This window comes from Herpailurus yagouaroundi, unplaced genomic scaffold, assembly GCF_014898765.1.
Source record: "Herpailurus yagouaroundi ecotype Mexico unplaced genomic scaffold, PumYag 163, whole genome shotgun sequence".
NCBI lineage: Eukaryota > Metazoa > Chordata > Mammalia > Carnivora > Felidae > Herpailurus > Herpailurus yagouaroundi.
The window spans coordinates 67,525,067-67,540,870 of record NW_024412404.1 but is presented as its reverse complement, the minus strand read 5'-3'; the positions used below and the strand labels follow the sequence as shown (position 1 = coordinate 67,540,870).

The 15,804-nt window shown below is 62.7% G+C and overlaps 1 protein-coding gene across 1 annotated transcript in view; it reads right to left on the bottom strand.

Moving 5' to 3' along the window:
• Positions 1–15,804, bottom strand: part of INPP5A (inositol polyphosphate-5-phosphatase A) — a gene marked incomplete at its 5' end in the record, with an annotated part of 175,497 nt that overhangs the window by 41,785 nt on the left and 117,908 nt on the right. The window contains 2 exons of the mRNA XM_040486937.1: positions 8,009–8,128; positions 10,024–10,076. Coding sequence (XP_040342871.1) covers positions 8,009–8,128; positions 10,024–10,076 — 173 coding nt within the window. The remainder of the gene's footprint in view (positions 1–8,008; positions 8,129–10,023; positions 10,077–15,804) is intronic.

Sequence of the window (15,804 nt, the reverse complement as noted above, 5' to 3'; positions counted from 1 at the left end):
GGTCACATTATTAGGCAGACAGGTTTCTGTTTCCAGAGGTTGCACAGGGATGCATGTTGCTCTGAGGGCACCTGTCCCCAGGGCTTCCCCGGGAAACGGAGAGGCCCCTCAGTGAAACGGAACTGTGTGTGTAAACCGGGAGGAGGCCGCCCCGCTCTGCCCCCAGCCGACTCTCTCTGCACCTGGCTCGGCGACGCCACCGGCCTGCCCTGCCTCCCTGAGCAGAGGCAGAGCCACCTGGCCAGGCTGGCTCCGTGGGCATCACTCCGCCAAGGCCCGGAGACACAAGAGCCTGGTGGGCGCCATCGGGGGGACTCCGTGCGTCAGAAGGAAGGCTGCCCACAAGATGGCCGCTGCCGACACGGGGAGCTGGCCTGTCGCCGTGGAGCCCGGGACGTGGCAATGAGAAGACTGGCCAGTGCCGGGGGACCGCCGAAGCCCCTCGTGTCGTCCGAGCCATCAGCGGTCACACCGGCACCACCCAGTGCGGCCACACACGTCCTCCCAGCCAGTACACGTGACCTCGTGCCCCTCAAAGGCTTTTCACTTTTCTGTTTTATTTATTTATGTTTTTAAGAAAAACGGAGCCAAAGCAACACTGCAACTTTCCCTCGCCGAGGGAAGAGGGGTCCGCTCGCTGGGCAAACGCTTCGAATGTCACAGGGTCCACACGTCTGGTCTTTAACATCCGCCAGCTTCTGTCCGCTGGGGGCACGGGAACTCGTGTTCCTCGAGGACGCTGCACGTAGAGCACGATTCACCACTCCGCGCTCTCTACGCATGTGCCCCTCCTGGGACCGCGAGCACGGAGCTCGGGGAAACGCTTCACACGTGACCCGCAGAGACCGGACACAGGAGACGTGTGTGCGCACACATGCCACCAGCGGGAGAGGGGGGACACAGCCGTGCCACGTGTACGTGGTGTGCCTGCGCGCGGTGACGCCTCGCATGCGTGTGGGCGCGTGTACCCACATCACGCGTGTGCTCTCCGTCTACCCCCGCAGCGGTAGAGACGAATGAGAGGGACTGGAGTTCGCATGCGCCCGGCAATCCGTAACCGTTTCCCGGGCTGACGCCGTCTCCTTGCGTCTTTGCCTCGAGAAATCCCACCTGCTCTGGTACGAATCGCTGCGGTCGCCCTCTGTGCTGGCGCAAGGCCGGCACTTTGTGTTTCCTCGGGTCCGTGAAAGTTCAGAAGGTGTGTGAAGCCACCGGGGTCAGGGCGCCACTCCAGGTCTCCGGGATGCGCGGAGGCTGTGGCGGGAGCAGGTGGAGGCGACGACGGCACCTGAGGAAGTCGGCTCCGGGCCTGGGGCCACTGGGCGGCCGGGCGTTTGTGAGACGGCAGAGACCCCGGGCTCACGTGCACAGGGCCTCCGGCGGGTGGCGGGGGAGGGGGTGCTGGACACGGGCCACCCGTCCTCACGGGGCTCGAGGCATTGAGCTGACGTGACAGGAGGGGACAGGGGCTGCAGAAGGTGCGGACAGCTGACGCCCGGGACGGGAATTATGGACGCCGCCCACTGCTGGCTAATGAACGGCACGAGGCCTTGGGAGGTGAATTCCTTCATTAAAAAACTGACAAACTTCAGATTTAGCATCTGAATGGAGGTTTAAAAGCTCCAGCGTGTCTAGAGTGAGAAACGTGAGGTTCCTCAGGCCTTGTCGCCATGGAGGCGCACAGGGATGCCCGTGGCCCGCGGCCCTGTTCCCCCCCTCCCCCCCACAGGAGCCCCGGCAAGGAGCCGGCGCGGCCCCCGCAGGGGTCCCGTCAGCAGTGCTAGGCTCTTGTAACACCATCATTAAAACCTAAACTCGATCACGTTTCCACGCCCGCCCTGCTCCTTTGATGGAATGGCCCGCGCTCATCAATAACCACCACCATCTCCAAAGGTCGCGTGGTGTGCAAGATGGAGGGCTGTCACGGCCGAGGCAATCACCTGAGTGCCAGGCCCGCCGCCCTCACGGCACTCACGTTTAATTTCGATATAGTGCCATTTGGGCCAAGAGAAAAAAGTTGTTTTAAAATTAATTACCTTGTCAGACGCTATTATGATTAAAAAGTAGGCCCACATCAATATCATGTGCCTAATTCAGAAAGAGAATTACAAGAAGAGCCATAAAAATCAATTTTTTAGGCCTTGAAAACAGAGTCTCTTTCTGTTTTGACAGGCGATTTCATTATGTGACAAGCCACGCTGACACGTGCCGTATCACAGAGGCCCGCACGCCGAGGAAGGGGTCGCGGGCTCGGGTCTCGGTGAACGAGCGGTGCCCACCCTCCGAGGATGGGGACAACGTCCCCTGAAGGAAGTCACGGCTCCAACACTCAGAAGCTACAATGTTCCTGGCCGGTGGCCTTGGAGCGGGCGGGCGGGTGGGCGAGCCGTGAGCAGTCCCACGAGGCACGGACGGCACCCGACACCCCCAGAGCCTGGTGGGGTTCGGGAAGCAGACGGTGACCCGACCGCACCAGGACCATTCCTTCTCTTTGCTCTCCTGTTTCCGCTGCCGCTGCTGGACAGACAAGACTGCTGACCCCGGGCAGGGCATCTTAGAGCTCTGGAAGTTTCTTCTCACCTTCAACACCTGAGTGGTTTGCTGCAGACACATCTAAGCTGTTTCGAGCAAGCAAAATCGGATCTGTTTTCACCTTCCCAGAAGCGGGTAGACTAGTTTCCACGTCACTGTTCATTCTACGCCAGAGCGTGTGGGCCGGCCGGCCCCCAGATGGACAGCCACCTGGACGTGACGTCGGCCGGCACCAGGGAGCCTGGGGAGGCTTGCATATGATGCACACGAGGCAGAGACAGGAAAACGGACCTCAAAAAGGGAAACAGGAAAAATCTGTTCGAGGGCCCATGACAGGCAGGCGTCACAGGCACCTGGACGTCCCCCCGGTGTTAGGCAACGTCCCAAGAACCCACCTGCCCGAGGGGCCTCAGTGTCGGCCCGCCGACCGGCCAGCCGTGAGCACTCAGTGCACAAGGCAGTCCCCAGGGCCAGGGTGTCGGGGCCTGGAAACCTGAGGGTGTGCTGCCCGAGGGGCCCGAGGTGGGGAGCTCTGCGGCTCAGCACTGGGGGGACGGTGGCCGGCACGGTAGGCACCCTGCGGCCTGCCGGCTGTTGGAAGCGCGTGCCGGGGCCTCGGAGCGTCCCTGGCGGAGGGCAGCTTGCTGTCGGTGCTGGAGGGCCCCAGGCAGCACACGCAGCCTCGGCCCCCGCGTGGGTTCGGCTGGAGCGGTTGCGGCACGACTCGAGGGCACTGGGCTGGGGCTCATTCTCAGCTCCCCCGCAGCAGTTCTCATTTTCACACCCTTTAAATAGCATCAAGACATTAAATACGCCTTTTCTGCACCAGAACCAGAGTCCTGGAGAGCTGCCGGCGAACTCAGGATGCGACGTGGAAATGCAAACCAGCCGCGTTTCCCGGCCGGCGTGAGCACGTGTGCTGGCCAGGCGGCCTGCTCGGAGCGCAGAGCGGCCGGGCCACAGCTCGCGACATCGTCCCATTAGCAGAACGCCAACAAGACAAATGCCAACACCACAGTGGACGAGCAGGGGCGGTCAGGGCTCGCATGGGATGAGGCCGGAGGCCGGCTGCAGATGGGGACACGCGGAACACGCGGCTTGTGGACGCTTACACGCGGGAAAAGGCAGATTGCACACACACGCCCCTGCACGCATCACTGCACGACAGCGGCACAGGACGGTGCACACGGGTGTGAACGGGACACACGGACGAGGGACAGCGCCAACAGGAGTGTCGGGAAAGGAGGGTGGGAGCAGGACAACGACGCAGGCTCAAGGGTGCCCGCGTTTCGTTTCTAAACAGGAGGACACACAGGACGAACACGGAAACACAGACGTGGCCACGCCGAGTGGAGGGCGCACGCTGTCGTCGGGTCTTCCCGGCTTTTCTGGACGCTTGAGCCTGTCCTCAGGAAGACGAGAGAGGCTGTGATCACACCACCGCTCGTCTGAGATGTGGGGCGTAGGGAGCTCGGGGCGCCGGGACGGCCACTGGACTTCACAGTCCCCCGGGGCGCGCCCCCGCCTGAGCCGTGAACGCGCCGGCGGCACAGACCCGCGGACTGAGGGGCTCGGGGTTCTGGCGCCCCGCGTGCGGCCCCGGGACGCCACGCCGTGTCAGACACACCCACGTGACGACGGCCGCCTCAGCCTCCAGGCCGTCAGATGCCTGAGTGGCGTGTTTCCGGTCCCGAAGGACAGACGCGGCCTGCTCCCCGTGGGCACTTGGAGCAGGAAACAGGGTCGCGAGAAGCCGTGCGGTGCCTGGCCGCGCGGAGGGAGCGTCCCAGATGACCCACGTCTTTAGCGCCCTGCTCGCCTTTGCCTAGAGACGCAGTGGCTTTTCTTCTGCCCGCTGAGCAGCCAGGCGAGTTCTGGGAACGGCCTGAAGAGAAGCGTTTAGGTTGGAGGGTCTTTGAGCGGCTGACAGCTGACTGATGGCCGCCCGGGAGGCCACAAAGGGGAGCTGTGTGGCGGGGCGCATCACATCGCCTCTCCCTGGGAAACTAATTGCTCCCAATTGTTCGCAGCAACATTATTTTTCTGGCAATCATTTCCTTTGAATACCCAAAATGAGCATGAAACAGCTCTTTTGCCTGGACATAAAAGTTAAATGTCCCAATGTTGATCAAATTAACTTCAGCGCCGTGACAATGGACTGTGTTTGTGAGAAAATAATGGGGGGACAACGGGGCGCTTTATGCCAGGATTTCACAGTTGTAATGTAAAATGTTTCTGTTGAACTAGGCCAGGCCACATCTCAAAGGGGACACACAGAAGCGCCCTGTCACTTGTGGAAAAAAATCTCATTTCACGGCCGAGAGCTCGGGGGGACGTCAGGAAGTTTCGGTGCTGGCGGCTCTGAAGGACAGCGTCCGAGGTCTCTGCTCTGCTTTAATCCCCGACGTGCTCCCCAGGTGCCAAACTACGTCTGGGACGCGGGCAGGCCCGTCCCCACGGTCGACTGGAGGTGCCCGCGGGAGAAGGGGTCCCCAGGATGCACGGGGGGCCCCCCCGCGCCGCCCGCTCCCCACCCCTCAGACGGACACCGCGCTGACTAGCGGACAGTCTTCTCCAACCTCCTGTGAGATTAAAAGCAAAACGCTCAAGAGTCGCACAGGAAGCAGGAGGTAGTAAGGGCCGCGCAGGAAGCACAGAGGTCGTTACTTGTGACAAAAGCGCGGGGTTCCCCGGGGGCTGCACCCCATTAACCCTGAGGACCCATCTTCTGCCGCCTCCAGGAGGCCCTTCCAGGTTGGCCCGGGGGGGCGCCAGCGTCCGCGAGACTGCCCCGCGCTGCACGGAGGCGCTCCACGGCGCTCACCATCGCTGCTGTGGGGGGCACACGCTTCAGACAAAGAGACTTTGTCTCTCGCCTTTCTTGAGAGTAAGGTTTTACTCTGGGATCATCTTCGATTTCCAGGAAATCCGCACGCACGGCACTGAATGCCTCTGAGTTGCCACCCGGCGATCCCCCCGCCAAGCGCTCGGGGACGGGACGCCAGGCGCATGTGCCACCGCTCCCGGGTGCAACGCTACGGGGAGACCAAGCCAGGAGAAGGCAGGCTCCCCTCTCAGGAGCCTCCTGGCCGTCCCCCTGCGTCCCCGGAGCACGGCGGACAATGCTCCCAGAGGTTCCCAACGCCGTGAATGGGGCACTGTTGGTGGCATTGTCCTCCCCACCGGCAGAGCAGAATGCAGTCTGCTGGTGGCCGCCAAAAGGTTAGCCGCGCGATGAAAGGCCGGCCCGTCACTCACTGCTCCTACAGAGCCGCCCTTTGTGCCGGGCGGCCCGGCCCTGCGCCGCGGAGGCCCGGATCTGCGGCTGGCTGCGCGCCCCACAGAAGCCATTCATGGGAATGCAAAGTTTCAGAAAAGTGCCCCGGAACCCAGAGGCTGCTTTCCCGCAGGCCGCAAAGGAACAGCAGTTTGGGGCAAGGACATGTTTTAATGCCCTACCCCACCGACAACCAACCCGACTACTGTCACCGAGACCTCTGTCTTGGCCCCCAGGCTCCGCGGGAGGCCCCAGGGAGCGGGCGCAGCCGACACGGAACCATCAGGCCGGAAGACCCGCACGTGGCCGCACCTTGGACCAGGTCCTTGCTCCCAGGCCGCGGGCTCGCTGTCCCGTCCGCGGCGCCCCAGCCAAGCGGCTCGGTGGGGGGCGCCAGGCCACGGCTCCTTCAAGGTGGCCCCTGCCCAGAGGGCTGCTCTTGTGCATCTGATGTACCTGCACGTCCCTGTCCTGCCTCCTAGGACCAGACGGCCTTCCGGGCCAGGTGCTGGTGGGTCAGCGCCCACCTGAGTGTTTCAACCTGCTCGAGCGGTGCTGGTGTTCTCAGCAACCCAGGGCCTCAGATGGGGCACTGCTGAGGCCTGCACATTGGGGGCTCTCCAGAGCGGGCTTGGCTGAAAACAGGGGAGGGGGAGGCCCACTGTGAGTGGCCACGGGACGGGCCACCATGTGGGGGTACAGGACCCAGACCCACTCGGTGCGCCCAGAGCTCAGGCTGGCTCAGGCCCTCTCCACCGGTCCGTCAGCCCGGGTCAGTCCCTTCTCTGCTCCCGGCTCAGCCTGAGCCCGGGAGGCCACTGAGACCCCCAAGAGCAGCCAGCACAGAACCTGTTCTGGGCTGAGAGCCAGGCCCTCCGTGTGCATCAGCTATAGCAGGAGAACCAGACCCCGGTGTCCTACACTCACAGCTCCTATGTGTGTCCCTGGCAGGCGGCAGCAGGAACCAGGGTGCCCAGACAGGGCATGAACCCTGGTCTCGAGGTCCCTTAAGGTGATGGCCACCGTCCCACACCTTCCAACTCCCGGTCCAGAGCACATCCCTGCGGAACCCCATGAGGAATCCAGAAGGATCATGCGTGTGGGGGTGAGGCCCCATTCAGGCCAGGGCCAGGCCGGGTGCCCGTGGGAAGGGTCAAACGTCAGAGTCTAAGCCCTTGGCACATTTATGCAGATGCGGCACAGGGGCAGAGGTGGGGTGTGGCAGGGCCCCGGGGAAATCTGAGTTCGCCTGGGCAGAAACGGGGAGACCCTGTCTGGTAGCGACTGCTCCCCCAGGCCCGGGAGGGTCATTGACGTCACTCAGGACACAGAAGCTGGTCAGGGAGGACTTCCATCCGAGGCCTGGGCAGACCCTGACAGCCCCGTGCATGCACTCACACTGCAACGCTGAGCCTCGGCCAAGGTCTGTCTGTAAACCCAGAGGGGCGCCAGGCCGAGACTAAACGCAACCCGTTAATCAGGGTGTGGGGAGCTGCCTTTCCCTCCCAGACGCCTACCGGCCCTGACCCCGCGGAAGGTCACACGCGGCAGGGTCGGGGACAGGCGGTGGGCCTCACGGGGCCCGGGGTGGGAAGGTCCCGAAAAGCAGCCTTGAGGGGAGCACCGAACAGCCGGAGTGACGGAGGCAGGCGGAAGCCCAGGCAGGAGGGGCACACCCCGGAAGACCCCTGAGCCCCACCCCCCACCCCCCGGGCGCGTGGCCCCCGGCCCCGGGAAGCAGGACCTGGCTGCGGGGAGGCGGAGCCGGGGGAGCCGAGCCTGTGCAGCCTGGGCCGCTCCCAGGTGCCCGGAGCCCGAGCCCGGCGACACCAGGATGGCGAGAGGGCTGGGGCCACGGGAAGGCGGGCGTGCCGTCTGTGGCGGGTGGAACCCACACGGCAGCGTCTCTGAGCCTTCGGGAGGCCGTCAACGCTTCAGCGGACACCTCCGTGGGGCCACAGCCCTGGGCACGTTTTCTTCTCTCCCCCACAACACGGGAGAGAAAGTGAGGCCACCCACCTTCCGGTCCATCTCGCGGGGACCGCTCAAGCCTTGGGACAGGGGGCGGGATTCGGGTCAACGTTGGCAAGTTTTGTGTTTTGGTAAATAGGAAAGAACCGAGGAGGAAAAGCAGCTGAAAAGCAGCGGCCATGAGCCCCGGAGGAGGCGGGGAGGGAGGGCCGCACGCTCAGCACCCACCTGTCGAGCACGTAGCCCAGAGCCTTGTGCCGGATCCCCGAGTACACGGACGGGCTTGTCTCCCAAGCGACCAAATTGGAAGCGTCATGGAAAAGATGGATGTTCACCAAGTCAAAGGCACTGCAGGGACAGAAGGGAGACGTGGCGACAAAGGCTGGAGCTGCCGGGCACCTGGCGTCCCGCCTACACCGTCCCGGCCCAGCTCCCGAGGGGCCTGCGGGGCCCGGGCCCCAGGGTCGCAGGGGGCAGCCCTGCCCGTGCCCACGCGTGTCCCCCGCAGCCGCTCCAGGCTGGCCCAGACGTCCCCCCGCCTGGTCAGAGAGGACACACGCGGCCTCGGCCTCAGTCTTAAAACGCGTCTGGTCAGCTGAGAAGGGGGCTGTTTCCTGTCAAAGAAAATCACATGGCATGATCGCAGGAACTCTCCACAGGCCAAGAAGAGTCGTGAGGAAGAAGGAGGAGGAGGAGGAAGAGGGAGAGCGAGGAGGGAGGACAGAAGGAGGAGGGGGAGGGAGGAGGAGGGGAGGGGGAGGACAGGAAGAGAGAAGGAGAACAGAGGAGGAGGGGGAGGAGGACAGAGGAGGAGGGGGAGGGAGGAGGAAGGAAGGGGAAGGGAGGACAGGAAGAGAGAAGAGAGAAGGAGGACAGAGGACGATGGGGAGGAGGGGGAGGAGGAGGCAGAGGGGGGAAAGGAGGACAGAGGAGGAGGGGGAGGGAGGAGGAGGGAAGGGGGAGGGAGGACAGGAAGAGAGAAGAGAGGAGGAGGGGAGGGAGGAGGATAGAGGAGGAGGGGGAGGGAGGACAGGAAGAGAGAGGAGGGGGAGGGAGGAGGACAGGGGGAGGAAAAGGTGGAGGAGGCAGGAGCAGGCAGCCCGATCCCGGGCCTGGACCCCACCAAGGGCAGCTGGGGGCGGGGCCGATGCTCCTGGAGCCCATCAGCTGCTCCCTGTGGGTCAGTGACACCAGAAGAGGGGCACTAGGTGGGTCCTTTCACCCCTGAGAAGCCCCCCAGCTCACAGCCCCAAGAAGCCCGCAGGGGGACCCCCGTGGCCCCGCTGTGGGTCTCTGCTCTGGGGGAGGCGGGGAGGCAGGAACTCAGCCGTCAGCCTTCCTGCCCCATGGAGGGCCCCTGGCGTCGCTGCAGACAGGTGGCCTCACCGGGGGTCAGTGTGGTGGCACAGGCATGCTACAGCTGTCACGGTACCAGGGGCCCTGTGGGGGCCCAAGACCCCACGAGATGCATGTGCTGAGCTAACGACCCCACCACGGCCCGGCCCGCTCTGTGCCGAGGTGGCCGGCGTGGCGTGAGCGAGGGCACTATGTGCTCCCTGGATTCCAGCAGTGAGTCTGAGGCTCGGCCTGGGGCTCCTCCTGCTCCTGCTCCAGGGAGAGCCAGCCCTGAGGGGCTCTGGGGAGGCTCCCGGCCAACAGCAGGGGTGGCTGAGGGCCGGCCCGGGATGGGGCACCCCGTCTGGACGCACCCTCGGCCAGCAGAAGGCCTTTCCACGGCCACCGGCGGGACACATGCCCCTCTAAGACCCTAAGAGCGGGTGCGGACTGCAGGCACCCTCAGCCCCGCGGTGGCCCCGTGAGTGCACGTTAGGAAAGCAGGTAAGGGGTTTCTGCAGAAGGGGTGCAGCCACGCCGGATGGAGAGCCAGCTCAAAGGAGGCAGGGCCCAAGGGTCGGGTTGGGGGCGGGCTGCCTGCCCTGCGCTCCAGGCCAACTGCAGCACCGTGGCCGCACTGGGACCACCACAGGAGCGGCTGGTTGCCTGGGCAACGCTCACACCCACGGGAGGAGGTGGTGGGGCCTCTGGTGGGCCGGTGCAGGGACACAGGACACGGGGACAGCGACTACACTCCCTGTCACACGGCGTCACCGAAGACAAAGCCACAGGGCGGCGGGCACTCGGGGCCTTCCAGTCGGGGCAACTCTTGATGGGACGTTCGCCCCCCACTACACGTGCACAACCAGCGAGAATGTTCTAGAATTCAGAAGCGGAGGTAAACCTACCAGTCCGCGACACACCATCTCGTCCGCACGAAGCCTTTCCTTGACCACTTGCACTGAAAACAAACAGGATGCACAAGTCAGCCGGCGGGAAAGACGGGGGAGGGGCGCGTAACTCAGCGGCCGGGGTGGGGGGGCACCCCCGTGCTTTTCCCACCCTCTTTCCACCAGGGGACTTCTGCTCGGAACCGCAGCATGTGCCCGGTGCAGGCGGAGCACCTCACCCTCGGCCACCGGGGACGTGGCCAGCCCGCGGCCAGGCCGCCCTGGCCTGGGGCAGAGGACAGCTCCCACGTGCCCTCAAGAAGTCCCGACCCGGAGGGAAGGGAGCCGGCCGCCACAAAGGCCCTGCCCGGAGCGCCTACCAGCGGCTCCAGGGTCGGTGCCCCCAACCGCGGGAGCAGCGCAGGCCCCTGGCGTCAGACCAAAGAAACCCAGTATTTGTTTCTGCTACGTTTTCCCTAAAAGCAGCCTGTGTTCTAGAAGCTGGGAGAAGGGTCCATGTTTCCCACACTCCTCTCTGGCTGGTTCGTGCGGGGATGGGATGGGGCAGGCGAGAGGCCGGCCATGCCGACCTCTCCCTCGTCCGCGGAGCTCACACCGGGCAGGGAGGGAAGGGGTTGTGCTGTGTCACGCTGGCCCCACACGGGAGCCACGGCCAGCTGGGCCGCTGCACCGGGCAAAGGGTAAGTACAAAGCCAGGTGTTTTGTGTGGTCTGGACTGGGTGGCTTGCGGCCCAGGCAGTGGGACCGGGGCTCTGCTCACAGGCCGCGCGAGCCCCCAGGAGGCACCGGGGAGACCCCCTGAGCCCCCACTTTACAAATACTTCAGCAAGTTGCACGGAAATGTCCCGTCTCCCCGAGCCCCGGGGTGGGTCCCTGTGCCATCCCTTCAGGAACCGCTCTGAGGACAGAGGAGGAGGACGGCTGTGGTGACGTGGCCTCGGTGGGCCTGGGCTTTTGGTGCTGGGGTAACCATGCGGGACCCACGGTTGAATGCTGATGGAAAGTGTTCCAAGTGAGAGAAAGGTCCAGAATGACAGGGGCTCTAGCCCATTCAGTGGTTACTCTTTATCTAGTGCAAGTAATTGAGTGGCTACGAACCCTTCCCTGACCCCACATCCCCCTCAGCCACTGTCCCACCTGTGTCCTCTCCTGATGACCAGCTTTCCAGGCGTCCAGCTTGGTGCCCACGGCAACGCCCTGCTGGGGGAGGAGCTGTCTTCAAGGTCACTGTCACCTCTGGGTGCAAACCTCTGGAGGCCTCTCCCTCACTGCCCCGACGCTCCGGGGGCTCCCACGGCCAAGCGTCCACACCTCGCAGGACACGTCCACACCGCCCGCCCACCCATACCATCCTCGCAGGCCTCCTCCTCTCTGTGCTGCCGCCCCGAAGCCACCCGCGGGCCAGTGAGGCTGCCATCCGTCCATCCTGCTCTCCCTCTGCACGTGTTCTGTCTGAGAACTTCTGTCTTCAGTTCCAGAAAGCTCCCTCTTGCAATAATCGCCCTACTGTTCCTCTCTGATCTTCTCGTGGAGGAGCACCAGAGCCCCCCACGGGCCCTTCGTGTCTTTTAACTGACCTTTCCTTTCAAAAAAATGAAAGCCAAACACCCAGCCAAGCGGAAACGACCACGGTCTCCACCGGCAGGGTCCGGACGCACCCGATGCACACCCCTCCGCCACTTGTGCTGTTTCTGTCTGCTCTTCCCCAGACTCCCTCCGTCTTCGGTCTTTGTTTGTTTGGGGCTGTTTTAGGTTCACAAACCTTGCGTTTGCGCCTTGATTAGCGTCCAGAGGGCCTACACGTACTCATCCTAAGTCTTTCTTGACTTGTTCCGCAGGACGTGCCTGCTTGGAGTAAACTGCGTCTGGCGCCTTGGTGTCTCGGCTCCCTGGGTGGGAGCCCCGTTCCTCTGTCCCGCAGCAACCTGCCGCCCAACCGCCAGCCCCCGGCTCCCCACCCCCCCCGCAGCCCCGCACCACGAAGGAGGGGGTCCTCGCCCCCCGGGCACCGACCTCCCATGACCCGAAGCGAGTCACTGCGGGGTGGGTCACTTCGTTTTGCTCCTTGATCTCAGAAACCAAGTCTTCAGGACTCCGATGGCTCCTCCCTGCCTGCCGCCTCCGGGCCAGCAGCCGTCCTGCCCTGCCCTGCCCTGCGATGTCCCCCTGCTCACGCACAATCCACTGACGCTCCACAGGTGCCAGCGTGCACACTCCTCGAGGCTGCGGTCTCCGCTGGACCCATGGCACCCGGGGTGTGTGGGGAGGAGCGAACGGGGATGCGCCCACCCTGCTTCCAGAAAGTTCCTTCCAGAAGCCAGGATGGACACAGGACAGGAGACCCCGCCACCCCCCCCCCCCGCCCCGTGCTGGGCGGTGCTGCTAAGGCCCGAATACCCTGGGTTCTTGCCTAGAATTTAACATAACCAGCACTGATTTTATTTCCATTAAAAATGGAAGGCATTTGTGAATTTAATTAACCAAAAATTAATTACTGTTCCCAATTTTCAATTACGTGTTAACTGAAGTGTCTCCGTGCACATACACCTGCATGCATATCTTCAATACACGTACCATGGGTGTATCTCTTTTTACACACTTAAAATTTCTACGATAACGAAGCACTGTTTGAAATTATTAATAGAACGAATACACGTAGCAGAGAACAATGTGTTACTTTTTCATATAATGTAGATTTGTAATAACTGCAATTTCCAGAGGATTCTAACAAAATTTAAGATTTTTAACTGCATCGCAAACAAATCTCAAAAACTTTCACAGCATGGCGTTATTACACCCACATTATTTTTTTTAGAATTTTTTTTCATTTTAGAGAGAACGAGAGAGAGGCAGTGTGTGCGCATTCACATAAGAGGGGGAAGGGCGGGGTGGGGGGTGAATCCCAGGCAGGCTCCACACTCAGCGTGGACCCGTCATGGGGCTCGATCCCACAACCCTGGGATCATGACCTAAGCAGAAATCAAGAGTGAGACCTTCAACTGACTGAGCCACTCAGGCACCCCAACACCCAAATATTTTGACGAAACATTTGCAGAAAATACATTCCTTCTGAAGTAAGTTCCTCATTACAATCACAAATGTGTTTAGGTGGCATTTCCAAGTAATTTCACAAGATGACAAGATGGGGTTACAGCCCGCGACCTCCTGGACTGTCAGAGCCTGTGCTCCGCGGGTGATCACGTGTCCTTGGGTGTGACGTCAGGGGTCCTTCCGGAAACTGCCTTCCTCACCCACAGAGTGCCCCACAGCCCTCCACCGGGGGGCCAAGGAGGCGGTCGTGGCGAACGCTGCCACATTCACGGTGCAGACCCAGGGCCGAACACTGCCACCTGCCCGAGACCACTGGCTCCTCAGGGAAAGGACCGGAACTGGCATCTCCCTAAGCCCTGGACCCAAGTCCTCTTGCTGTGACCATCCCTTCCCTGTCGTGGCTGGGCCCCGGGTCACACCGGGCAGGGCAGGGCCAGGGCCACACCCCAATCAGCAGAAGGTGCAAGTGCCCGCCTGGTGAGGCTTCACTGCGTAACCCCCTACGGGAAACACACGCGTGTGCTCACACACGCACGAGCCCACAGCTGTCCCGCACCCGGGAGGGACGGAGACGGGAACCCGTCGCCTCCGTCACAGGCTGGGGGTTCCCTCGAATGTCAATTGATCTGTTTCGCTCCATCTACGTTCTGAGGCTTTCTGGTCACCAGGCACTTCTGAAGCCTCCCCAGAGGACGCCGGGCGACCGTGCGTGGGCAGCAGCGGCCGGGCGCCCGCCCGGCTGGCAGAGGCTGTCGCCGCGGAATGAAACCACGTCACGCCGGGCGGGGTGGGGGGCTGCCGCATCGCTCACCTTGCAATATTAAGTCCCTGCTCAGACCCCCTGTTAATAGGATTCCTTTAGCCAGCAGATGGATGGTGACGGCAGGATGGTTCATCCACTAAAGGACGGCATAAATCACCACGGAGAAAAGGGAGGCTGTGGGGAGGTTATCGGCACGCAGCCTTGCCCGTGAAAGGCCCGCTTTGGAGCATTAGTGAAATTAATCCATCTTTCATAAGAGCTTGAAGCAGTCCCTGTGATCTATGGTAACAACCAATTTCTCACTACGGGCAAGAGGAAAAAAATGCCTCGGCCCTGATCGACTACACAAATCTGCTTTTTAAAAATGGTCTCACATTATCTGGAGTGCTGCTCCCTGAGGCAGCATTTGAAATTCATGCCGAGCCAAAAGCACCCATAAATCAGCAGAGAAAGTTTTGTTAGTTTTACATGCAGTGGGCTGTAATTATTTGGAATTGCATTATGCCTCCATCACAGTAATTACATTTAGATTATCCTTAAGTGACGGTAATAAAAGGAGAGAAATCAGGCCGAGACTAATTCCCTCCCCTAAAATGTGTCCAGATAAAGCTGCAGGACTGGCTGGAAAGCACAGGAGCAGGGCTGCGAACGCGGCTGCCCAGCGGGGACGGACCGTCCGCACGAGGACGGACGCGGACTTCCGCACGCCCAAAAAACACCACGCTATCGACGGAACGTTAGAAGACTGTACGTGTTTTCTAAACGTTTTTCCTTCTGTTAATCAAGCCACGTGCACTTCTGCCACATCCACGCTGTCGGACCGCATGGACCAGACACTTAGTTTCTAGCACAGCAGCAGCACGTGGAACAGAACAAGGATGGCGACCGCAGGGAGCCCAGGAACACCGCGGTCTCCGGTTGAGAGACTGGGGTCTGCCTGACGACGCCCCATTTCTCCTTCCAGAAATCCCTCCCCTCTGCCGGTGGATGGGACAGTGGTCACCTGGGGGCTGGGGCCTGGACCCCCACTGCTCCCCCAGGGGAGATGCAGCTGTTGGCTATCTGCCCCCACGAAGCCACACCAGCACCTCAGAGGGGGCCACGCACTGGCCACAGGCCCCGGGGTCGTCGGCGGTGTCTGCCCTCCGAGGGGTGTGCAGGAGGCGGGACATTGCCGCTGGAGTAAAGCCCCAGACTTCGTGCTGACCCACCTGCATGGCCGGGGCCCACGGAGGGAAGGGCTGGGATTGGGGCCAGGCCGCAGGGCCCCCACAAGGGCTAGGGTCTGGGGGGCTGGCCTTCACAGAGCTGGGCCGGAAGAGAGCCTGAGCGCCGGGGAGCAGGGAGCCCCTCGGAAGGAGGCCCACCATCCTGCGGGGACAGAGGCTCAGGGCCAAGGGCTCAGCAGGGGCCCGCCTCCTCCGTGGGGTGTCGTGCACGGGGCACTGCCGTGCCCTCCCCTCCTGGCACCCAGAGGGATGCCGAGACCACCACGTGGGCCTCTTCTCTGGGAACATCACAGCTCACAGCCGACAGACTCCAGGGGCTCCAGGGACAAGACGAGGGCAGGGGTGCCACCAGAGGGCCCCACGGCAAGAGGAAGAGGGACCGGGCAGGTGCGTGCTGCACGCAGGGTGTCTGGCTCACATGGGGTGATCGGCCGACACCAAGCCCCCAACAGCGTGGGGCACAGCCGGGTCCCCCCCCCCGCCCCGCCCACGCGCACATATTGGCACCGCTCAGCACGTCCCCGCGGAGGCTGGGGCACCGCGGGCCACTCGCTCCTCAGCAAGCGCCGGTTCACAGCCTTCAGGCAGGTGGATGCTGCAGACACCCCCCCCTCCGCGGGCCCCCCGGGTCCTGCCCCCCCACCCCCGTCCACGCCCTGTGGGGGAACCCTCCCTCCGGGCCACAAGCTCACCAGGTGCAGGTGAGCGTCCCAGCTGGGCTAAGGACGGAGACAG